The sequence below is a fragment of the Chrysochloris asiatica genome, unplaced genomic scaffold, assembly GCF_000296735.1.
Source record: "Chrysochloris asiatica unplaced genomic scaffold, ChrAsi1.0 scaffold00054, whole genome shotgun sequence".
Taxonomy (NCBI): domain Eukaryota; kingdom Metazoa; phylum Chordata; class Mammalia; order Afrosoricida; family Chrysochloridae; genus Chrysochloris; species Chrysochloris asiatica.
Genome location: NW_006408572.1, coordinates 1,245,390 through 1,271,489, shown reverse-complemented (window position 1 = coordinate 1,271,489; position 26,100 = coordinate 1,245,390). Strand labels below are relative to the sequence as shown.

At 39.1% G+C, this 26,100-nt stretch overlaps 1 protein-coding gene across 1 annotated transcript in view; it reads right to left on the bottom strand.

Moving 5' to 3' along the window:
- Window positions 1–3,391: 3,391 nt before the first annotated feature.
- Window positions 3,392–26,100, bottom strand: part of GLOD4 (glyoxalase domain containing 4) — a 26,767-nt gene continuing 4,058 nt past the window's right edge. Inside the window, exons 2-9 of the mRNA XM_006863215.1 lie at window positions 25,225–25,274; window positions 24,561–24,681; window positions 20,850–20,994; window positions 13,457–13,593; window positions 12,461–12,547; window positions 11,853–11,966; window positions 11,678–11,764; window positions 3,392–3,457 (exon numbers count right to left, since the gene is read on the bottom strand). Coding sequence (XP_006863277.1) covers window positions 3,392–3,457; window positions 11,678–11,764; window positions 11,853–11,966; window positions 12,461–12,547; window positions 13,457–13,593; window positions 20,850–20,994; window positions 24,561–24,681; window positions 25,225–25,274 — 807 coding nt within the window. The remainder of the gene's footprint in view (window positions 3,458–11,677; window positions 11,765–11,852; window positions 11,967–12,460; window positions 12,548–13,456; window positions 13,594–20,849; window positions 20,995–24,560; window positions 24,682–25,224; window positions 25,275–26,100) is intronic.

Here is a 26,100-nt window from a genome sequence, read left to right as displayed (position 1 = left end):
TGCAAGGAAAAAAGGCCTATGATTACTCGAGGTAGTTTTGTTTGGAATCACAACACTGGAAACATCCTAAGCTTCTAGTAGTAAAATGTGGCATGTCAATTTCCATAGAAGAAATTCTCCATGCACTGAGACAAGATCTCTAAGATGCATTTTTTATTTAAAAAAAAAAAAAAGATATAATGTATATGCTTCTTTGTGTGTGTGTATGATTAAAATATATTTTTGCATTTGCTTAATAAAGTGCTTACCCTGGGGGAAGGTGAGGCAGGAAAAATAGAATGGGGATACAGAGGTAAGAGCCAAGACTTTTAAATATGTATCTTATGTTGTTTTGATATTTGAACCATATGACTATTATATAATAAAAAGATCTGAGGTAAGGATACTTCTTTATTAGTCATTAAAGTCAGAGTAAATTTCCTGTTGATTTCTAACAAAATCAAGGTAAGAAGTCTTAGACCAAATGGGGAAACTTCCTATTAACTCTTACCAATTTCAGTAGACAAGTTGAAGGCCTCCAGAAAACTCTGGCTGCTAAACCACAATGGCATTATGTAATAAGTGAGATGGGTAGGAAGTATTACATCAAACTGTCCAAAGGCTTTGCTACTTTCACCAAGCTGTCAGGCAGACATGGATTTCACACAGTTCACTCTCGTGTAACATTCCACACCTCTCTGGACTTAAACTCAATGCCCATTTGAACATGCATGTGATACTAGAATTGGAGAACCCTCAAAGTAACAAAATGGCTATGCTAGAAATAGAGCTAGAGAAACTAGAGCTTTCCAAATTCACCAGTTACAACAGCCTAGAAAAACAGTTTTGCAAAACTATTTTTTAATATCTTTTTCTAGTTGACATTACATCATCCCCAGAGGCAGGAAAGTACATCACTCCTCACTTATTGTTAGGTTTCAAAAACAATGTTATGTGAAAACTGATGTTATGAAAAATGGCAGGTGACCATACTACATAACTGCCAAATCTCTAAGCATCATGGTCCAGCCACGCTGACACATAACCATCACAGTAAGCATTATTTTCACCTAGTACTTTTGGGTTCCTTACTGTCAGACATACCTTTAATGTGCAAAATAGTTGGACCGAAGTTTCCACTAATGTACACACGAAATGTTGGGATAACGAGAGAGTTGATAAGTGAGAAGTAGGTATAATGATAACTTTTGCTTTAAAATTACTTTCATGGTAGCTGAACTATGTAGTAGTTAAACCTCTGAATTCTTTTTATAAAAAGTCCAAACTTATATACTAAATGGTTTTAGGAAGAATAAAATGTTAGAGGATCACAAGTAGAGAAGAAGAGGTAGGCAATGAGATAAATAAAAGGAAGCTGATATCTTAAGACCAAAATGTACCAGGTGGACAAAGCACAGCACTCTCTATCATGCATGGCTGTGTGTTTAAAAGAAAAAACTTTTTTAATGTGTTACAAAAATAAGCTGATAAGGAAGAATTGACTATGTGTTATTTACTCATTCTGCTCTTACACACATCACTGATTTTACTATAACAAACTTACAAGGCCATGTCATACAGAAGCCTATTACACTGGAAAAAGCTGGTTTTCCCTCAACCCCAACAGAGGTAGTATTACAGAGATAAACCTCAAGAATTATTTAATAGAAACATATGAGAATTCATAAATCATTGTACAGACCAAGAAGTTTATCTGACTATTCAAAATTCATTTAAAATAATTTGCCCATGTATATAGGAAGTTAACCAATTACCTAGAGGAAGAGTATGTATAATAACTTGGTTTGGTTTGCTTTGAAATTTGTGATTGCGTCCCTAAGAATTTAAAGTTGAATGGGAAGTATGGAACTATGTGAAGATTCTTCTCTCTCGTGAAAGTAAGATTACCCTTTTAATACAGTGAGCTGAAACTCTCCCAGAAAAGTCCATGTTCCACCCTGCCAGCAAAGGAGAACAGCTGAAGTTATGATTAAGAAATAATTTTATATGTTATTCTGAAACTCACATGCTCTGGGTCAATTCCCTTCAATTTCTTCCTTAAAATGGAACCTGTCACCAATCATTGAAATAATGAATCTCAAAGTCTCAAAGGCTGGTGTAGTAACTTGATATCAGAAGCAAACATACAAAAAAATTAATAATGGATATGGCCATTATTGGTGTAGCACTACAGGATAAAGCACTAGACCACAAGGTCAGTTTGAACCAAGAGGTCGGTGGTTCAAGCCCACCAGGTGCTCCTTAGAAACACCTTACACAGGGTCACTATGAGTTGGAACTAACTCAACAGCAATTAACAACAACATGCCCAAATAGACCTGGTAATACAATTGTTAAGCACTTGGCTGCTAACCAACAGGTTGGCAATCTGTTCCCATAAAGATTATAGCCCAGAAAACCCTGTGGGGCAGCTCTACACACAGAGTGTTGTTGTTGTTGTTGTTGTTACGTACGTGGAGTCGGTTCCGACTCATAGCGACCCTGTACAGGGTTTCCAAGGCAGTAAATCTTTACGGGGGCAGAAAGCCTCATCTTTCTCCTGCGGAACATCTGGTAGTTTCGAACTGTCGACCTTGAGGTTAACAGCGCGATTCGTAACTACTATGCTACCAGCGCTCCTTGTCACATAGATTACTATAAGTAAAAAAATGGATTCGACTGTACATAACAACAACCTAGTATCTTCTGTTTCCAGCTATTAAAATCTACTTGCAAAGAATCAAAGAGAAATCTATAAGAAAATATTAAAAGACACTAGTGCAGAGCTAGGTATGTGGCAACACTTAACACATTCAATCTTCCTTGTGTGTTTTCTCTGGTCACTCAACGTTTCCAGTGAGTACGAGGGTGTCAACCAAACCTTCTGATCCAAGGAACAAAATTTCCAATAACATTTTTAAGAAGTCAAGACCTGACAAAATAAGACTCTGGATTGCCGTAATAATGATTCTTCATAGGTGATGAAAATATTCCTGTTACAAACAATTGATGTGAATTTATCTGAACAGTTGAGCTTTCATAAATTTTACATGATTCACAGCTCATCAAAATTCCCTATATCCCCAACCAAGGGTAAGGTTCCATCTAGCTGTTCCATCTCTGCACAATCATTTGTTATTAATATAACTGCATACAGAATGTGTTATTCCAGTGACAAAGCAGCAGATTACAGCTCTACAGTTCACCTCTACTTAGACCAATAATCACAGGATTTCATATCGGTAATGTGTCAGAGCTGCAAAAATTGGAAATCACCAATCTTCATCACATTGGCCTCCTGGCCCATCCAGGACAGAATAACGTAGTAGGGGCATTTATCACAGATAGACACAGTAGGCTCTCACAGGGTCTGAACCGGAGTCACAACTGCTTGTTCCAAATGATGTCGCTGTTAACCTGAAGCCTTGGGTTTATTTTGTTTGGCAAACCACTCATCACTTTTATCTGCTGCCATTGCCTAGGGAAAGAGAAGTGGAAGATACATGCATTCTAAGTCTGTAAAACAAAAGATCATAGACCACTTTATAACTGATGGCACTGTCCACAAAAAAGAAGTGACCATTTAAAGACTTGCGTGGCTCTGATGGACAGAGCAGGGGCTGAGCATGCCAGGATGACGGCTCTGTGGTAGAACAGACAGGGTGCCACTCAGTGTCTCAGGAGGCTCTCAGAGTCTGGAGTACTAAAGACACTGATGGCACCAAATAGGAAAAGCCGTTTGACTTTGTAGCTCGTGGACTTGGAACAGTTCCTTTCTCTGCCTCCTCTCAGCCTACTCCATGAGTGGAAGTACTGGTTAGCTAAAGTTACACCCTTTAATGACAAAGGCAGGCTTGTGAATCATAACATCTTCATTCTCACAAGCGTCCTGTTATCCTTAGGGTTGAATTCATGGAGTGGGGCTTGCAGAGGGCCTAAGCTTTGAATTGAAGTATCTTAAAATCTTCTGTCCAATACAACTAAACATACGCTAAATAGCGGGGGTAAAAATAACAATTCATTTGTTCAGTCAAAAAGCATTTAAAGTAATGAAACAAGTTATATGAATTGTTGAATGTGAAACTGATGATGTGCCCTGTAAACTTTCACTCAATCCACAATAAAAACCTTAAATTAAAAAATAAAATTAAATTAAATTTAAAAAAAAGCATATATATACTTAAAAAACAAAACATAACATTTCCATTATGAGCTAGGTACTATGAAGAAGTTTTTAAAAGTTTGAGGAAAAATGGAAGTGAAAAAGAATGGAATTTTTCTATGAACTATTTTGAAGCTCCCTGTATGTTGAAGGGAGCACTGGTGGCACAGTGGGTTAAGTGCTGGGCTGCTAACCGAAAGGCCAATGGTTTAAATCCACCCCTGGGGGAAAGCTGAGGCTGTCTGCTCCTGTAAAGATTTATAGTCTGGGAAACCCTAAGGTGCAGTTCTACTCTGCCCTACAGGGTAGCAACAAATCGGGATCAACTCGCTGGCAGTGGGTTTGGTTGTATTTGCTGGGTGCAGATGTGCAGCAGCAATGTAGTTGGAGGCTTTGAAAAGCGTATAGTTGCTGAGGGCTCAGAGGGGGAAACCACTATTTTGTATGAGTGTGCAAGACACTGCATAAGTGCTCAAATAGAGCCACAAACAAATTGACATCAGACTGGAAGGAAAGGCTAACTAATTAGACTGGAGAGAGCCAGAACACTTATCAATTTTCAGCAGGAAGTCAACAAGGATGTCTGCAATGGAAAATCAGATAATGACCATGTGTATCTATTTTATTTAGAAAGAGTGAAGGAAACACCAAGAGAGACAGATGAAAATGGTTGTCTCCAGGTAGCAGGACTCAGAGGTAGAGTAGGACAATGCTGCAGTTCATTTGTATCAAATCCTTGTACTATTGGTTTCTTTTTATTTGGATGAAAATAAACAGTATTTAAGAATTAAGGATACACTATACTATACTACACTATAACAAAACAAAACACCAAGATAAAGAAGTTTCTGTCTTTTAGGCGACATGAAAAGAACAAAGTCTGGTTAGGAGAATCCAAGAAAGCTCCTGCATCTTGAAAGATGAGTTGAAGTAGGGAGGAAAAAAAAACCTTTGGGTGGAGGCAGGAAGACAAATCTCAGTTAATATAAACAGCTCAGTGTTTACATTACAGAATGGGGTGTGGGTTAGAGAGGAGAGGCAGCACAGTATATTGGAAAGCAGGAAGGACCAGACATCTGACAGGGCTACAATTCCCTGTCCCTCTTTGGTTTTTATAGTTTTTATGTTCTTTTTTCTGGTTGCTGCCTGTTCTTATTTATTTTTTCTCTTTTCAGGATCGCGGTGGCTCCATGCCACACTCACTGGACTGTGAACCATACGGTTTGTGGTGGGAGCCCACCAACCACTACCCAAGAGAAAGATGAGGTGTTCTGCTCCCACAAAGATTTAAAGCCTCAGAATCCCTAGGCAGGGACTCCACAACACTTAACAACAATGACGTTTTCTCTTTTCATTGTTGATTCCTTGTTTGTTTTTCTCTTTTTCTCGTGTGTGAGGAAAGGAGGAGTTTGCTCTTTCTCACTTAACAGGAGACACAACCTTGCCCATACAACCCAGTTAAACCACACCCTCTGGAACTCCACACACTGGGCAAGAGCTAATATCAGCTTCTAAGGAGCTCTGTAGCATAGTGGTTACGAGTCAGGCTGCTAACCTCAAGGTCAGCAGTTTGAAACGATCAGCTGTTCCAAGGGAGAAAGATGAGGCTTTCTGCTCCTGTAAAGATTTACAGCCTCAGAAACCCTGTCCTGGGTCACTATGAGTCGGAACTGATGCCACGGCACATAACTACCACCACCATACCATCTGAACGATGATGATAGGTAGCAACCAACACCAGCCAAAGGCAACCTAAAGTGAGGTGCACAAATGGCAAATAAGAACACTGTATACATTTCTATGCTCTAACTATACCTACAGGAGACAGCTGGTGAGAGTCGAAGAACACATCAACACACAATCATAATTAAACAGAAATACAACAAGCTCACAATGGCCTGGAGACAACAGTCAATTTTAGCTCACATGAAGAAACAAGAAAGAATGGCTCAGACAAATGACCGAGATGCAGAGGCAGAAAATGTTTTCTAAGGAAGAAAAGGTTATGGAACTAATTGAGAAATAATTCAAAAGAATGATATTTAGGTACCTTACAAGAATTGACAGAAAGATCGAGAAAAGCAAGGAGGACAGAGAAAAAATTTAGAATAATTCAGGAAAATACTACAAGAACAAACAGGCAAAATAAAAGCAAATTTTGAAACAATACAAAACCTACAATTAGAAATCCAGAAGATTCATACTAACATTTTAGAAGTGGACAATACATTGAAAGGGCAAAGCAATGGAAGCCCAAACTGGTGAGCTTGAAGATAAATCTCTTAATAATAGTATGATAGAACAACAATCAAAAAAGAATGAAAAAATCTGAAGCAAGCCTAAGAATCATGTGGGACACCATTAAGAGAAACAACTAACAGGTGATTGGGATTCCAAAACAGGAAGAGACAATAAAAAATCACAGATAAAATTGTCAAAGAGTTGTTGGAAGAAAACCTCTCTAATATCATGAAAGATGAGAAGATAATCATACAAGACGTTGAACAAATCCTGAGCAGGACACATCTCAAAAGAAAATCACCAGACATATCATAATCAAACTTTCCAAAACTAAAGACAAGGAGAGAAACCTGAGAGTAAGATGGGAAAAATGAAAAGTTACCTACAAAGGAGAACCAGTAAGACTGATTTCTCAGCAGAAACCATGCAGGCAAAAGGCAATGGGATGACATATATGAAACTCTGAAGGATAAGAATTGCCAACCAAAAATCCTATACCTAGCAAAACTGTCCCTCAAATATGGCAAAATTAGGACATGTGCCAAGCAGCAGAAATGAAAGTAATTTGTAATAACCAGACCAACTTTACAAAAAATGCCAAAGAGTTGTTCTTTGGACTGAGAACCAGCAACAGCAGATAATAACCTGAGATTACCATTCATGATAATAACACCACCCAAAACTCAATCCAGATATACAAATATTGAAAGTAAAACAAAGCTACAAGATGGGAAACAGGAAACCAGAAACATCAGTTTATAACAAAGTCTGTAATTACAAAGTAAAAAGAAGGAATAGTATAGATATAGAACTTTCAAATGGCAAGGAAGTCAAGTAGATTTAAAGATAAAATACCACTATTAGACAGGAAAAAATTAATAACAGTGTTGTTGTGAAGTGCCGTTGAGTTAGTTCCGACCCATAGTGACCCTGTATGGAGTTTCTGAGGAGCAGCTGGTGAGCTTGAACTGCCAAAATCAAAATATTTAAAAAAGAGGAAAACTGAAAGATTTAGCAAACATTAACACAATAGAAATGAAAATGAAAAGAAAACCCACAAACAAAATGAACTCAGCACAGAAAATGAAGTAGAAGACACCAGCATGACCACAAAAAACACAGAGCAAAATGACTGCAATCATTCAGACCTATCAATAATTATACTGAATGTAAATGGATAAATGCACCAGTCAAGAGATGGAGCAGTATGGGTAACACAGGATCCTTCAATTTGCTGTCTATAAGAGACACATCAAAAAGAGAGCCTAAATGCCCATCAACAGACAAATGGTACACACACCATGGAATACTGTGGTACACCGAAATATAACAATGAATCTGAGAAACACTGCATAACATGGATGAACCTGGAAGACGTTATCGTAAGTGAAACTAGTTAGTCACAAAAGGTCAAATATTGTATGAGACCAATGTGGTAAAAAGTTAAGAAAAGATGTTCTTAATAAAAGAAACAATCTATGATGGGGAAAATAATTCATGGGCTATAGGGTAGCACATTTTAACACAAGTGACAGGGAGGCACTATACAACAAGAGGGAGGTTAGCAGAGGAAACATGAAGGTAGTGGAAGACACAAGGGGGAATGCAAGAGTTAAAGTGAATGCAGGTAAATAATGTGAACTGATGGTACGAGAGGGGATTGCAATCACTGTAATTAAAGCAAAGTATAGGATTTGCTGAATTTAAAACTGGTGATCTGCTCTGTAAACCTTCACTCAATTCACACACACACACACAGCCAGTTCCCTGAGTGGGAAGAGCCAGTTCAGATCTGGCTGAAATGCAAATAAGAGGTAAAAAGTAGAAACAGTGACTTTTTTTTTTTTTTTAAGAAATCTGAAGTCAGTAATAGGTTTTTAAAACAAAAGGGAATTTGGAGCTTATTTGAGTGCTGATTAGAACTCACCAGAAAAGAGAACTACTAATACAAAGAGATGACCAAAAGAGCTTACTAAAAAATGAGGGGGATGGTACCAGGCAGTGCATTCACTAGGCGGAATGATGATATATACAGAGACAATGGTTCCCATCACCATTCGTCAGTCCATTTGTTGTACTGTGGCAGCTTACATGTTGCTGAGATGCTGGAAGCCATGCCACCAGCATTTTAAATACCAGCAGTGCGGACAGGTTTCAGACTAAGCTTCTAGACTAACACAAACTAGGAAGAAGGAGAGGCAGACCACTTCTGAATGCTTAGCTACTGTAGCAGCAGAACACTGTTTGATACAGTGCCGTAAGAGCCCCTCAGGTTCAAAGGCATGTAAGATATGACTGGGAAGAGCCGTCTCTTCAAAGCAGAGTTGATCATGATGACACAAATGGAGTAAAGCTTTTGAGACCTTCATTTGGTGATAGGGCACAACCCAAAATGAGTAGGAACAGTCACAAACATCCTTTAATAATAAGAACATGCAGTCTACAAAGTATGACTCTAGGAAAGTTGGCAGTTGTCAAAAATTAAATGGAACACATAAAGATTGACATCCTAGGCATCAGTGAGCTGAAATGGACTGGTATTGGTCACTTAAGATCACAATTATACTATGTCGTAAACAACAAGGGCATTGTATTCATGTCAAAAAGAGCATTTCAAGATCTAGAAGTACAATGCTGTCTGTGATAGAATAAAATTCATACACCTATAAGGAGGACCAGTTAATACCACTATTATTCAAATTTATGCACCAACCACTAAAGCCAGTGATAATGAAATTGAAGAATTATACCAACCATGACAATGTGAAATTGATCAAACATGGAATAAAGATTTATTGATAATTAATGGTGATTGGAACACAAAGGTTGGAAACAAAGAGAAAGAATCAGTAGTTGGAAAATATGGCCTAGTTAATAAAAAATATGCTAGAAACTGTATGATAGAATTTTGGAAGAAAAATGACTTATTCATTGCAAATACCTTTTTAAAGTAACATAAAAGGCAACTATACACATGAACTTTACCAGATGGAATATACAGGAATCATACTGACTATATTTGTGGGAAGAGATGGGTGTGTGTGTGTGTGTGTTAGTATGTGTGTGTGTGTGTTAATATCATGAGTCAAAACTAGGCCGGGGCAGATTGTGGAACAGACCATCAGTTGCTCAGATGCAAATTCAGGCTAAAGCTTAAGAAAATTAAAGCAAGCTCATGAGAATCAAAATATAACCTTGAACATATCCCACCTGAATTTAGAGACTATCTCAAGAATGAATTTGATCCATTAGACACTAATGACCAAAGACCAGAAGAGCTGTGGGATGACATTAAGAACATCATCAATAGGAAGAAAGTAAAAGGTCATTAAAAAGACAGGAAAGAAAGAAAAGACCAAAACGTATGTTAGAAGAGTCTCTGAAACTTGCTCTCCAGTGTAGAGATGCTAAAGCAAATGAAAGAAATGAGGAGGTAAAAGAGCAGCTCACGAAGACAAAGTCGAGTATTTTAATGTAATGTGCAAAGAGCTAGAGTTAGAAAATCAAAAGGCAAGAACATGCTCAGCATTTCTCAAGCTGAAAGAACTGAATAATAAATTCAAGCCTTGGCTTACAATTTTGAAGGATTCTATGGGTAAAATATTGAATGATGCAGAAAGCATCAAAAGGAGCTGGAAAGTATATACAAGGTCAGTGTATCAAAAATAAATGGTTTATATCCAACTATTTCAAGAGGTAGTATATGCTCAAGAACCAGTGGTAGTGAATGAGGAAGTCCAGGAATTGATGGAATACAAACTGAAATACTTCAACAAACTGAGAAAGCACTAGAGGCGTTACTCATCAATGCCAACAGATTTGGAAGACAGCTACCTTGCCTAACAATTGGAAGAGATCTATATTTCTGCCCATTCCAAAGAGACATGACTCAATCAAATGCAGAAATCATTGGGCAATATCATTACTATCACAGGCAAGTAAAATATGCTGAAGAGAATTAAAGAACATTTGCAATAGTACACCAACAGAGGACGTCCAAACATTCAAATCGGATTCAGAAGAGGATGTGGAATGTGGACTATCATTGCTGACGTCAGATGTATCTTGACCGAAAGCAGAGAATACAAGAAGGATGTTTATTTGTGCTTTATTGACTATGCAAAGGCTTTCGTTTGTGTGGATCATGACAAGCTATGGACAACATTGTGAAGAATGGGTATTCCAGGACAATTATGCTCATGAGGAACCTATACAAAGACCAAGAAACAGTTTTTCAAACAGAATAAGAGGATACGGAATGCTTTAAAATCAGGAAAGATGTGCATTAGGGTTATATTCTTTCATCATACTTATTAAATTGTTATGCTGAGCAAATAATCTAAGAAGCTGGATTATATGAAGAACATGGCATCAGAATTAGAAGAAGACTAATTAACAACCTGCAATATACAGATGATACAATCTTGCTTGTTGGAATTGAAAAATATTTAAAATACTTAATGATGAATATTAAAGACTACAGCCTTCTGTATGGATTGCATTTCAATGTAAATAAAACAAAAATCCTCACAATTGGACCAATAAAAAACATCAAGATAGACAGAGAAAAGACTGATGTTGTCAAAGACTGCATTTTGCTTAGATCCACTATCAACACTCAGGGAAGCAGTCATTTAGAAATTAAACGACATAAAAATGAGTATTAAATCTGCTGCACACGATTTCCGTAAAGTGTATTTTCAATAGGCTCACATTAATGTGAAAGTTGGGCAATACATAAGGCTGTAGAAGAACTAATGCATTTGAGTTATATATTTAAAATACCATGGACTTCCAGAAGAACAAACAAATCTATTTCGGAAGAAATACAGCTAGGATGGCAAAACTTCGTCTCTCATACTTCAGACATGTTATCAGGAAAGACCAGTACCTGGAGAAAAACATCATACTCGGAAAGGTGGATGGTCAGTGAAAAAGAAGACCCCCAATGAGATGGATTGGCACTGTGGCAGCAGCAGTGGGCTCAAGTATAACAATTGTGAGGATGGCGCAAAACCAGGCAGTGTTTCGTTCTGTTGTGTACAGGATTGCTGAGAGTCAGAACTAAGTTGGTGGCATTTAACAGCCAACAAGAACAGTGGTTCCCCAATGCAGCCTGATGTGGTGGGAAGGCACAAGTGCTGAGCCTAGATAAAGCATCATACAGGTGACAATGAAGACATAAATCCCTGACTCAAAAGTCTTCTCAACAGCAAAACTACAAGATCTGACAATAAGGACTTAGAGTCTGTTGCTTTGGCCCGTCCCTTATGCAAAGTTGGGAACAAGACCCACCTCATCCAATCGTTTGTTTCCTTCTGGATCCATCTTGGAAAGTTCTCGAAATGCTTCATCCCCCACAAAGCAAATTTCATGCCCATCCTGTATCAACAGAGAAAAGACATTTGGCAAGAAGATACCTCAGAAGAAACCCCTGGGGCAGGCTGTACTTTTACTGAGTAATACTTACAGGGTCGGCCAGAATGACCACTTGTACTGTTGCCTTCCCTGGGGTATCTAGACTCACCAGAGGAGTCAGAATTTTCTGGTTCTCTCTTTTCATCAAGTCTTCTATGTCTGGCAGCTTGAGGAAAACAAAAAAAGCAAAGTGAGCTAAGGGTCAGGCATGGTTCTCACTAATGAGAAGTATCAAAGCAATCAGAAAGAATCAAGGTGCCACTTGTGTGACTTTATTATCTCCGTTACTCTTGCGACAACTGTTGAACTTGATACCAAAGTCACAATCAGAATGAACCAGGAGGGAGGGCCAAGGGACTGAGTTGGGCTGAACTAGGTAGTCACAGAACTTAACAAAAGATCTGGTGCCAGGAATGGTCAATCATTCAAGATCAAAAGGGCAACATTTACCTAAGGACAAAATTGAGAAGGGATAGGGAGGAGGGTGGAAGGGAAATAAGAACCACAGGGAGGAAGTGGATAGCTGTGGTTAATGGAGGGGACTGCAATCATTGAGATGAAGTGTATGGGTTGATAGATGTAAAACTGATGATCCTGTCTGTAAACCTTCACTCAATTCACAATAAAAAGTTGCAAAAAAGATCTGGTACCAAACATTACCTCTTTCTTGGGGCATGAAAAGGCAATTCTTCCAAAAGCTGCGGCATGATCAACTGTACCCTTGATAACCTTTAGCTCCAGCTTACACTAAAAATAAATAAGAAGTGGGTTTATTACTAATGGAATAAGGTGAGCATTAAATCTCTGCCCTATTCTCACCCTAGAGGCAACCAGTGAACTGTGTATCTCTCCAAACACAGTCATATTTTCAGGAACTCGCTCCCACACACATCCTTTACACATTATTCTGTCCTTGGCTTTTCTTCAGTTAACTATTACCACATCAGTGGATAAGGCCTCGTCCTTTTTGATAGCAGCATTCTATGAATGAACCTTAAATTATCTATTTCTCAAAGCCACAGAACATTTATTTCTAATACTTTGCTATTAGAAACAATGCTGCAAATGATAACACCCCTGTACACACTTCCTTGTGAAAGACATGCGTGCATATCCCTATAAAACCCCTATGGGTTGAAGCACTGGGGCAAAGGGCAAGGACTAAATCATATGCAAATATTAGGTTATTTATTATTTTTAAGATGAAATGATCAGCATGAAATTTTATCATTCTCTCTTCTGACTCAGCAAGCCCACTTATGAAAGGATCTGTCCCCATGTATAAATAATGGCGTATCTGTGGAGTGAGGCTATCAGTCAGTAGCTTTTATTTTGTCCTTTCTGCTTTATCTGTATAAACACTGAGTTACTCTGAAGAAACTATGGGAATAACCTTTAAGTTAACCTTACTTATGTCAAACTCAAAATCCCAGACTGTTGTGTTGATTCCAACTCATCATGACCCTGTAGGACAAAGCAGAACTGTGCCACAGGGTTTCCAAAGACGGTAATCTTTATGGAATCAGATTGCCACATCTTTCGTCAGTGCAGTGACTGGTGGGTTTGAACTGTCGACCTTTCAGTTAGCAGCCACGCACTTCATCACCATGCCACCAAATTCAACATAATGGGTTAATGCTCTCAGATATCACTCACTTGGTTGTCAGCATAGCCCAGTAAAGCCCTTTGCTTCTGTTCATCTTTTTCATAGATTTTCATTCCCAGTAGATTAGACCAGTAGTTCAAGGACTTCTGCAGATCAGACACTGCTAGAGTAACTTTTAAAACACAATCTACAAGGTATAAAGAGAGTTAGCAGGAGCACACAAGATAACACAATGTGATAGAAGAGAAAGCTCAAAATAAACTCAAGCATACATTAAGAATGCGCTGGACCACAAGGTCAGTTTGGATCACAAGATCAGAAGTTCAAACTCAAAGCCACTCCTCAGAAACCCTAGACAGGGTCACCGCTCTGAGTCAGAACGGATTCAACAGCACTTCAGAATTTAGTTTATTACAGGGATTTTAATTAAACCCTATACAGGGTCGTTATGAGTTGGAACTGACTCAACAGTACTTAACAACAACAATCAACAATCAACAACAACAGTACTTAACAACAACAATCAATTGTATGGAAAGAATTAATAAGATGGACTAACAGATCATGTGAACATCAGTTTTTGCAACCCTGAGGCCACAAAAACTAGATGGTGCCCAGCTGCCAATTGTTCTGAAAAGGATCACATTAGACGGTCCAGAGTGAGTGGGTAAAAAATGTGGAACAAAGTTCAAAATCATAAAAAGAAACCAGCTTACTGGTGGAATCTGGGAGACCCGTGGCTATTAGTCACTGTTCAGGTCTGGAAATGAACTCACCCTCAGTTTTCAGCCAAACACCAGACAGGTTTACAAGGAAAACAAGAACACGATGGAAGTCTGCACACCTTTGAATCACCAACCATTTGAGATTAAAAGGGTGACATTTATCCAAGGACAAAGTTCATAACTTTTAGGAAAGAAGGAAGAATGGAAACAGAAAACACAGGGAGGAAGGAGGATAAGTGATGTTACACTGAGGATACTGCATAATGTCATAAAAAATGTGTATGAATTCACAAATGGAAAACTGATCTGCTATGTACACCATGCTATTTACAAAAGTAAGAGAGAAAAAAAAGGAGGGACTTTTAAATTGGTAGGGAAGCACGCATTCAACAAATGATTCTAGAACACTTGCTAGTCATTGGGGAATTACATCTTTATATTTTCCTGATGGGCTAAAGGATTCAATTTCAAGAATAAAATCATGAAAATACTAAACACAGATGATTATTTCATTTGGAATGAGTCAAGATATTCCAGTAAGCCCGATTTCAAAGATAGAAATACCATGAAGGAAAGCGTTTGCTAGGTTAAGTAAACCAAATTGAAAAGTTCTATACTGAAAACAACAACAACAAAGTTTATAACAAACTAAAGAACAAACAAAAAAGCAAGAAAAATTTTTTTTCAACAAATGAGACAAAAAGTGCCTGTCCTTAATAAGGACATTAATAGGAAAAAGAAAAACATGGTAGAAAAATAAGATAAAGGCACATGAATGATGAGAAAAGCAGACAAGAAGCTGAATGAACCCCAAACAGGATAGATCCCAAAAGAAATAACATAATCAAACTTGTCAAAAGCAGAAACAAGGGCTTTATTGACTACGCAAAGGCTTTTGACTATGTGGATCATGACAAACTGTGGATAACATTGCGGAGAATGGGTATTACAGAATACTTAATTGTAGTACTCATGGGGAACCTGTACATAGACTAAGAGCAGTTGTTCGAACAGAACAAAGGGTACTAAATGGTTTAAAATCAGGAAATGTGCACGTCAGGGTTGCATTCTTTTACCATATTTATTCAATCTGTATACTGAGCAAATAATCTGAGAAAGTGGATTATATGAAGAAATGTGGCATCAGGATTAGAGGAAGACTCAGTAACAACCTGCAATATGCAGATGATACAACCTTGTTTGCTGAAAGAGAAGAGGACTTAAAATATTACTGATGAAGAGCAAAGACTACAGCTTTCAGTATGGGTTGCAACTTAATATAAAGAAAACAAAAATCTTCACTACTGGATCAATAAATAACATCCTGATAAATGGAGAAGAGATTGAAGCTGTCAAAGACTTCATTTTTCTTGGATCTACTATCAACACTCATGGAAACAGCAGTCAAGAAATTATATTGTATTAGGCAAATCTGCTGCACAAGATCTCTTTATAGTGCTTAAGAGCAAAAATGTCAGTTTGAGGACTAAGGTGTACCTGACCCAAGCTATGGTATTTTCAAAATGGCATTTGAAACCTGGACAGTGAATATGGAAGATACTGATGCATTTGAGTTACAGTGTTGGAGGATAATATAAAGTACCATGTTGTTGTTGTGAAGAGCCGTCGAGTTGTTTCTGACCCATAGCGACCCTGTATGGAGTTTCCAAGGAGCAGCTGGTGAGCTTGAACTGCCAACCTTGCCGTTCAAACGGCTTTGCAGTCTGGTGCATTAACCCACAGTGCCACACCAGGACTCCAAAAGTACCGTGGACTGTTAGAAAACCAAGCAAATCTATCTTGGAAGAAGTACAGTCAGAATGCTCCTTAGAAACCAGGATGGCTAGACTTTACCTCTCATACTTCGAACACATTATCAGGAGGGACTAGCCCCTGGAGAAGAGCATGATGCTTTGTAAAGTTGAGGGTCAATGAAAAAGAGGAAGACCCAATCAGATGGATTGACACAGTGGCAGCAGCAGTGGGTTCAAGCATAACAATCGTGAGGGTGACGCAGGACTGTTTCATTGTATTATGCACAGGTTTGTTGTAAGTTGGAACTGACTTGAGGGTACCTAAAAACAGCAAACAACAACATTTGGCAAATAATTTTTAAAGCTAACACAATGTCAATGATATTGCAGGGAAAAAAAATTATAATCAAATATAATTTTTATGATACCGTTGTCATTAAGTGCCGTCGAGCTGGTTCTGACCCATAGTGACCCTGTGTAGGGTTTCCAAGGAGGGACTGGTGGGTTTGAACCACCAACCTTGCAGTTCAAACTGGCCTTGCAGTCCAGCTGTTGTTGTTAAGTGCCGTCAAGTCGATTCCGACCCACAGCGACCCTATATAGGGTTTCCAAGGAACCACTACAGTAGTAGAATATAAATTAGAACATTTCTGAGTAACAATTTGAAAACATGTATGAAAAGCCTCAAAAATGAATATCAGATGCTGAGTGAAATAAGTCAATCATAAAAATACAAATATTGGATGACCTCATTTGTATATATATATATATATATATATAGTATATATATTATGTATATTGTGTGTGTATATATATATATATTTATTGCTGTTGTTAAGTGCCGTCGAGTCGATTCCGACCAATAGCGACCCTGTACAGTTTCCAAGGAGCATGCATATATATATAAATAAACACACACACAAAAAAAGCAAATGTATAAAAAACAAAATGTGTCAGGAACCAGGGAGGGGAAAGGGGAGGTAAACAATGATAGAAATATAGCATTGATAAAGGGTAGGGGTGCAAAGTCAATTGTTGTAATTGATGTCAGTAGATCAGACACTTGTAAAAAGTTAAAATGGCAAAAGCTCTATCATAAATATACTCGTACTTACAATGACCAAAAAAAAAAAAAAAATGAGGCTGCTTATATGCAACCAAATGCCTCATGAGGTTTGGTTCCTTGATTTGGAGATTTAGGATCATGGTTTCATGGGACACGCCACATGCCAATTAACTGGACTAATCATAGGTTTAGTGCTTCTGTTCTACCTCCCAATTGTGACACAACTGGTCTCTATTCACCTGGAGCAACAGAGCAAGGAATGACAAACACCAAGTGAGGGGAACTGCTCTCTTGAGCAAGAAGACCAGAAGAACTAGATGGTGTTTGACTAGCATTACTGAACATTTTCATCAAAGGTTCTACAGAAGAATACTGAAAGGAGGAAATACAGAAGCGAATTTCAAATTCTCACAGACTCTAGACTTTTTGGAGCCATGAAAACGGGATGAAACCCTGAAGCTACTGCCCTGAGATAATCTTTAAAGCTTAAATCAAAATAATCTCTTATTAAACATAAGTAATAGTTTAGCTTGACCAGTAGAGAATGTCTGCTTGAGCATTATGGTTCTTTAAGAACTATGTACATGGGATCGGAGCAGTGAATGTCTGTCAGTTACATAAGAGGGTGACGATGGTCACACAACTCAAAGAACATCACCATGTCACTAAACGGTACCTGTTGAACTAGGTTGTCTTGCTGTGTATATTCTCAACCACAATAACAAAATAAAGTTTCTCAAAAAATGACCATTGTTTTAGAAAGAGTTATAAGAGAAATAACCGTGGATAAGTGGCGGGCATTCAACACAAAGACATTCATCATAGCACTGTCTATAACAATGAAATACTAGAAAACATAAATCTGTAACACCAGAGAATTGTTTATACGCCTACAAGGCTATACAATGTACAATGGAATCTTTACACTGGAATAAGAATCTACTTGTTTCTTTCGAAAAAAGACAGAAAAGACAGACTCTACAAAGTTAACATGCAGTTATCTCTGGATATATATGAGTGCTGTTGCCTTTATATTTTTTGCTTATGTACCTAGAAAAAAAAATGATTTACACAAAGAATAAAAGTTGTATTAAAAATATTCAACATTCTGGGAAACAACTCTGGTAGCGTAGTGGTTACGAATTGGGCTGCGAGCCTGAAGGTCAGCAGTTCGAAACTACCAGTTGTTCTGCAGGAGAAAGATGAGGCTTTCTGCTCCCGTAAAGATTTAGAGCCTCGGAAACCCTGTACTGGGTCGCTATGAGTTGGAACTGACTCCATGGCACATAACAACAACAACATAGGGATTTCAGAAGGCCTGTTCTGAGCTTAAAATTGACAATTTGATAAATTTTGGAACTATCATTCCAAAGGACAAAAATACCTTAAGATTGTGGGGCTGATTACTGATTTAAGTATTTTTAAACATTTTTTATGTGGTAAAATGTACAAAGGAGGTTTGAAGAGTTTGGGGGAAAATGGAATGAAAAGATAATGGAATTTTCCCATGAACTTTTTGAAGCCCTCTTGTATAGAAACAAGAAATTGCCATTTCAATCAGGTTAAAGTGTTCAGTGATGTTAATTACATTCACCAAGTTTTGCAACCATCACTACTATCTGTTTCCAAAAGTTTTTCATCACCACCCAAAAAAAAACACTCAGTATCCCTGAAGCAAGAACTCCCATCAACTCCTCATGTTTTAGGTATTGAAATCCCACTAAGAGTAGGGGGGAAATGACAGCAGAGTAAGTTGTTGGTGTCAAGTCTTAAAAAGCAAGTATGTAAAGCAACCATCACTTATCATCAAAAATAACCATAAAAATCCCTTGTATCACCAGTAAAGTATAGAAAGACAACACCCCAGTAAGTTCCATATACTTCCCCATTAGAATGGGTTGCTGTTTCTTTTGCTGAGGACCAGATAAAAAAGACATAGCATTAAGCCAGACTTAGCTTGAGGGACATTTGAGGTCCAAGTCTCACCAGTGCAGGAAAAAAGGGGCTTCAAAAAATTCTTGGAAAAATGGAATGAAAAGATATTGGTGTTTTTCCATGAACTTTTCAAAGCTCCCTCATAATCGCCCATTTGAGGGCCACTTAGGAGCAGTTGTTCACTGAGTAAGATGGCAGGCAGAACTACCCTTGCTATTCATCAGAATTATTAATTTTTGCTTTTGTTTTTGTTGGCAGGGTAGGCAGAATTTTCAGTAAGCAAATGCTACTGGTTTCCCCCACTATCCAAAAGTAGAGCAATCCTATGAAGCCTAAATGGAGTAAAGCCATTATGTGGGGGATAAAAATATACAATGTTTCCAGACACCAAAAATAACTTACTAAACCATACCAAATAAAATCTAATATAATACTGTTGTTGTGTCCTTGAGTCAGTTCCAACTTATAGTGACCCTGCATAGAGTTTCTGAGAGTGACTGGTGGGTTTGAACTGCTGGCCTTGTGGTTAGCAGTCCAGTGTTTATCCTGCAGCGCCACAAAATACAAGGCTCAAAATAATACTACCACATAGTGAAAGTTAAGAATGAGATGATATATACACAGCTTATATATACAAAGTGGAAACATGGTGTGGCGCTGCAGGATAATGCACTAGATCGCAAGGTGGCTTTGAACCACAAGGTCGGTGGTTCAAACTCACCAGCTGCTCCTTGGAAACCCTATACTCATAGCAACCTCTGAGTCGGAACCGACTCGATGACACTTAACAACAACATGTATATAAAGTAGAACTAATGTATGGACAGTGTAGTTCCCAGGGGAGGAGCTAGGGACGCCCCTCTCAGAGCCTGGGAAGCATGCAACCTCGTTACCAGCTTGCTGTCAAATAAATGCTGAATGCTAGCTTCACTTTTTGCCTTTTTTATTAAAGCAAAAATCTTCTTTGGATTTCTTTTGCTTAGTGAAAACAGGTACTAATGCAGGTCTTTCTTAAAAGTGAAGTGGTATAAAGCGAACTTTTGAAAAGCAGGAGATACCTATGTAATAAGCAAAACACTCCCTGTCAAGTTTCCTGTCACCTGGGCAGCCAGTGTGATGACCTCCTGACTTCCACTCCACTTCCCACTCACTGACTGCCAGCAACACTGCCGCTTGGGAAACTGCCCTCAGCTCCAGGCTGGTCTCACTGACTGCCACTGGTCTGACTCATAGCGACTCTATACAGGGTTTCTGAGGCTGCCAATCTTCACAGGAGAAGAATGCTTCATTTTTCTCCCCAGGAGTGGTGGGTGGGTTTGAACTGCTGACCTTGTGGTTAGCATCCAGTGAGTATCAACTGATCTAAGGGGAATCTTATTTCTCTTGCCAGTGATTGGTTGAGAAGCAGGGAAATGGATCCAGGCTAACCCGGAAGGCTGGTAGAAAGCTCTAGGAAAGTGTTGCTCTGCTTTTACAAACAGAGCAACAGAAAGTCAGTCTCTCCTCCTCGCCAGATTGCGTGTAAAAGCAGGAGCCGTACCTGCTAGTGGAGGCTCTCCTACAGCCATGAGGAGCTAGCTCTACGAATGTCAAGCAAGAGAACACAAGGAGGGGCTCTGGATGCCATTGCTGAATTAGCTAACTTCGTGAGGTTCCCTAGCACACAGGTCCTTTTCTGTGAGCTAGAACATTTTCTTACTGTTGAAAGTCGTTTGAGTTGGGTTATCTGGTATTTACAGCTGAAAGAACCCTAAATAGACACATTAGAGAACCACTGAGAAGCCTCAGAATCAAAGTTCTGAGATGAGAATATCATTTCTCAGAGAAGAGATAAAAACACTGGCACAGGAAGGACATGGCGTTTCAATATAAACAGGCTCTTCCAGAGGAAAAACGTCCATTCCCTCTCTCATTTCAACAAGAAGCCTTTAGACAGAGCTTTTATGAATCCCAGTATAATTACCTGACTGAGGTAGATTGCAATTCTGCAAATAGAACTTATATCCTCCTGGGGCCTCGGTTTCAAAAACACCTTCGGCAACTTTTCTGAGTGGCCACTCCACGTTCCTGGCATTGCTGACAGCCTGGCTAGAGGCAAGTGTGATGCCCTATGGCAAAGAACAAGATCACCAATGTGTTACTGCATGCTGTGACAGGTCTTTTACAGAACAAGACGATGAGGTAAAACCCCACTGCCTTTAGGTCACTTTACCTAAAATTTCATTGGCACTCAAAATTTTCTTCTAGTGATTTAAAAGTACGCTTTAGATATTTTTTACCCCCAGGAAGATTCCAACTTTCATGAATCATAAATTTATGAAGAACAGAAATTAAAATGTCAGTGATGTTTTTATTCATTTAACCAAAGAGAATCTCTCTAAATTTTAAAGATCTAGCTACAGGAAAAATACAAAATGTTTTTGGAAACCCTATGGGGCAGTTGTACTCTGTTCTATAAAGTCATTGAGTTAGAATCTGCTCAACAGCACTCAACAGGTAACAATGGCCTTAGTGATTTTAACAGAATGCTGCATAACAGTTTTAAAAACTCAGTATTTAAGAGGTCTTAATCACCAATTTCATTTCATGGAAGAGAGATGAGGCTTTCTGCTCCTGTAAAGATGTACAGCTTCAGAAACCCTGTACAGGGTCGCTATGAGTCCGAACCAACTCCATGGCACACCTCCACCATCATCATTTAGAGCTTCCTTGAGTAATATGAACTTTGTTTCAACTTTAACTGATGACTGTGTTTTCTCTTTTAATTACGGAGTAAAACCAGTTGCCCTTGAGTGACCCCAAGCGTGTCAGAGCAGAAATATGTTCCATAGGGTTTTCAATAGCAGATTTAGTTTTTTCTTTAATTGTGGTTTGGGGACAGTTTACAGAGCAAATTGGTTTCTATTCAACAATTCGTATGGTACACATTTTGTTTTGTGACATTGCTTTGTGATCCCCATAATGCCTGAGCAAGCTTCCCACTTCCTCCTGTAGTCACCATTTGCCCGTGTGCTTTCCTGTTCCTTCCTGCCTTCTGACCTTCATCCCTGAGCAAATGTTGCCCTTTTAACCTTGTATAGTTGACTGTTCTGAAGTCATGAGAAATTCTGACCATACATTGAGATGTTTTGTTTTTATTTTTACATGATTATGCTATCAAAATAGTTTTGCAATTTGATCTAAGTACCTAAATATACACACACTTTTGTTAAGCCTGGTGATAAGGGCAGTTTCATCTCTACATTGGGTAACATCCTCTTGTGCTTTCAGTCTTGCCAAAACACCATCCACTCTGCAGCTAGAGTAAACTCTCCAAAGTATACATCTGATCACTTTACATCATGCTTCAAAGTCTTTTTTAGCTCGTTACTGCCCTCTGGATAATTTCCAAACTCAACCAATAAGGCTCTTATGGACCTGGTGCTCATACACTTCTCTCTAGCCTTGTTCTACAGAAGCTGTGGTCGTTCACTGGCTTACGTGTTGGGCCGCTAACTGCAAGGTCAGCAATTTGAATCCAGCAGTTGGTCCGGAGAAGATAAGGTTTTCCTCCCATAAAGATTTATAGCCTCGGACGCCCTACAGAGGGCTATGATGAGTTGGAACTGACTGGATGACACACAACAGCCTCATTTTAAACGTCTTCCCACTTCAACTCTGTGCTCCACCCCATGAATGGTTTTCAGGTTCCCAGCTCTTTTGTTCGAGTCATTTATACTGTTTGCATAGAATAATCTCCCTGCTTCTGACTAACTTCCACTTTTTTTTTTTCTCCCTAACTTAAATTTGGAACATAAAGAAAAAACAAAAAGAGAAACACACAGACACTCTTACCTACACTCAAGCACCAAACCCAGTCACCTCTAACTCTTCAGCATCTTTCCAGTGCATTCCCTACTCTGCGTGTCACTGCCACTACCTTGGTTAAGGAGCTGCTGGTCTCTTACTGCATTAGCTTTTGAAATTGTTTTCTCACTTCCAGTTTTGATCCCATCCAAGCCAATCTCCCTGTGCTAGTCAGGCTGAGCCTTGCAGACCATAAATACTATGACAGTCCCCTGCTTAAAATGAGAAGTAGCTTCACTGTTGTCATTAAACTCATTCCAAACCCATGTGTGTCAGAACACAACTCTATTGCATAGCTTTTTCAATGACTGATTTTTTTTTGTTTAAATGTCCAACTATGACCTCAAAGCCCTGGGTGATAGGTTGTTATTGTATGCCGTCGAGTCGGTTCTGACCCATAGCGACCCTGTGTGATAGAGCCCCTACTGAATTCTCCAGGCTCAACGATATCCACCCATTCCTTATACACTTAAGTTTCAGCTCCACTAGGTTGCTCACATCTTCCTTCACCCCTCAAGAGCCTTTGTGCATGCCAAGAACATGACTCTCACCTCCCACACAAACTCCTAACCAGGTGGAGATGTTACTTCTAGGAAGCTTTCCCTGAACTCTCACCTCTCGAAGCATACCTCTTCCGGATTACCACACCACAGCTCATATCCTGATCTTAGCACTTATTGCCATGAGCTCTCATTGTCCCTTTACTTGATTCCTCCACCAGACAAGTCTCCTTATGGTCAAGGAACATGCTTTATTCTCTGTTGGGTCCTAGGGCCTAACAAGGTGTTTAGCACAGAGCAAGTCACATTAAGTATCTGTTAACAAGAGAAAAAATAAGTATACTAATACATTATTACTAACAATCCTTACCATCTACAAAACAGTTTTACCTGATATTTACAAAAACTACTCAATAAATAGTAGATATTATTACCATCATAAGTCTACAATCACTTTATGATGAATGAATGTGGTGGCGGTGATTGGAGGTGGTTATGTGCCATGGAGTCGGTTCTGACCCATAGTGACCCTGTACAGGATTTCCGAGGCTGTAAATCTTTACGGGAGCAGAAAGCCTCTTCTTTCTCCCGCGGAACAGCTGAGAGTTTCGAACTGCTGACCTTAAGGTTCACAGCCTGATTCGTAACCACTACGCTACCAGTGATCCTCAGATGAATGAATGTAGTGCATATAATACCTTCAACTACTGTTTATCATTAACAATTTCAGAGTTTTTCTGAATGGGAATGGTCATAATAGCCCAGGCTTGGCAAGCCGAACTGTCAACTAGTGAGAGAACATTCTGTCTGCTGATCAAGACTGTAACAGATCAACATCCCTGGCTCCCCAACCTCCTGGTCATTCCCCCAGTGCAGGGGTGGGGAACCTTTTTTCTACCAAAACTTTTAACATTATTCAAGGGTCATACAAAACTATGACCTTAAAAGCTAGCCTGCCACATTTGGTTAAACATTTCATTAACTCATCTTTAACGTGATGGCTGGAACTGTTGTTGCCTTGGCAGGGCCTTATACAGCCTACCTGTTGGACATTCCCTACCCCTGCCCTAGAGAAATCTCATCTCCTACAAAGCTCTCTCCAAGTCTTATGCTGGACTCCAAACACTGGGAGGACACGTTTCATCCAGAGCCAAGGAGGCTCAAGTTATCCTTTTTTTCCCTGTTCTAACAGAAAAATATCACAAAAATAACCACTAAATTACACCCAAAAGTCATCAAGTCAGTAGTTAGTCATCACATTCAAAATGGCACTAGTGATCTCAATGAAAGCGCTGGTTAGAAATCTGCTGGAACAACATGATAGTTACCATGAAGTCATTGCCAAGTTTGTAGTCTCCGATGCCATAATTGTAAGTTAGTTCTGCAACGAAGTGATCATCCTCAGGTCCAAATCCCACCATTGTTTTACTCCATTTCCCATCATAAGGCCTAGAAAAATGAAAGTAAATGAACCCTGTGACCATAGGCAAAACCAGTCTTAGGCCTCCCCCAAAAAACTAATGGGCTCAGAGATAGGCACTAGGCCTAAGTCCCCATAAGGATGAGATAGCCCTCAAATGGTTCTGAGAGAAACTGTGGACAAAGCCTGTGGGCCCTTTAATGTCAGGATTCAGTGACAGTCACCTGAGGGCACCTACTCCAGGCCCTACACAATTTCTTTAAAGCAGGTGACGGAACATTATCAACACAGTTCTCCAATCCAACCTTAGTTAATTTTTTTGGCTTATCAATTAATAGACAATGCCATTCCCTTGGAGTTTTCTAGCTTGCCATGGCTATGAAGCTTAAAAGATATTCGACAGGCTTTATTTCATGCAGAGCATTTATTTATTTGTGCTCCTGATGTTGCTCCCCTAATTTATTGTTCCACAGGATTCCACTGCATTGTACTCACTTTAAGAAACTGTCTTCTGATTCTCTAGGGTAATTCAGAGCCTAAAGGAGACTTTGAGAAGAAACAAGGTGTCATACCCATTACAGGCAGCTTTGCAGCCTTCTTCAAATTCCTCATGCCGCAGAATCTGGTAAAGGAACAAACGGACCAAATGAAAATGTGTTTCATCGCTTTCCTAGCCTAGAAGCAAGATGCAAAGAGCACTTTAACACCAAAGTTCAGGCAGCCAAATGAGTTGTACAATCTGTTTACACTGGAAAGCAGTGCTGTGCAGTAAGAAAAGCATGGCCTTCAGCGTGAGAGGAATCTGATGGAAGGCTGGCCGCCACTGCGCAGCTGTGTCAACCTCAGTGAGCTGCATGGGATTTGAGCCTCAGTTCTGGCTCGGTGTGAAATCGGGTAACTAACTAAAGCACCACACCAGAAGTCTGCATACAGCAAGGCTCTCAGTGTGTTACTTTGTTTGTCCTTGATTACCTTGGTTAATACTCCACTTCAAGTTCCTATCAGCTCTCTCACAAAGTCTTTTCAATGTCACCTTTACAGATCTCCTTATTTACTATCACCATAGAATGATGTCCCTAAAACATAGCTGATTCTGTCACTGGCCTGTTTGAAAAAGAGCTCTGTACTGTGGCATACAAATGAAGGCCTCTGAATAGCATTTAAAATACTAGCAAAACTAGTCTCAACTTATTTGTCCTGGTAATTCCACCTCCCAACTTCAAGAAAATGCCCTAAGCCAAAGGCACATGAAACTAGTGGGGTTTCCCTAACATGCCTTATGTTTACTCTGGCTGTTTAATTTTTCCCTCTAAATTTGATCTGTAGATAGGCTATCTCCAGAGATCCAACTAGAACACAGTCTCCACGAATTTCTGCTGTGTTTTTATACATGACATTGTATAAAACTTACATAACACATTCAAAGTGCCCTGGTAGTGTACATAATC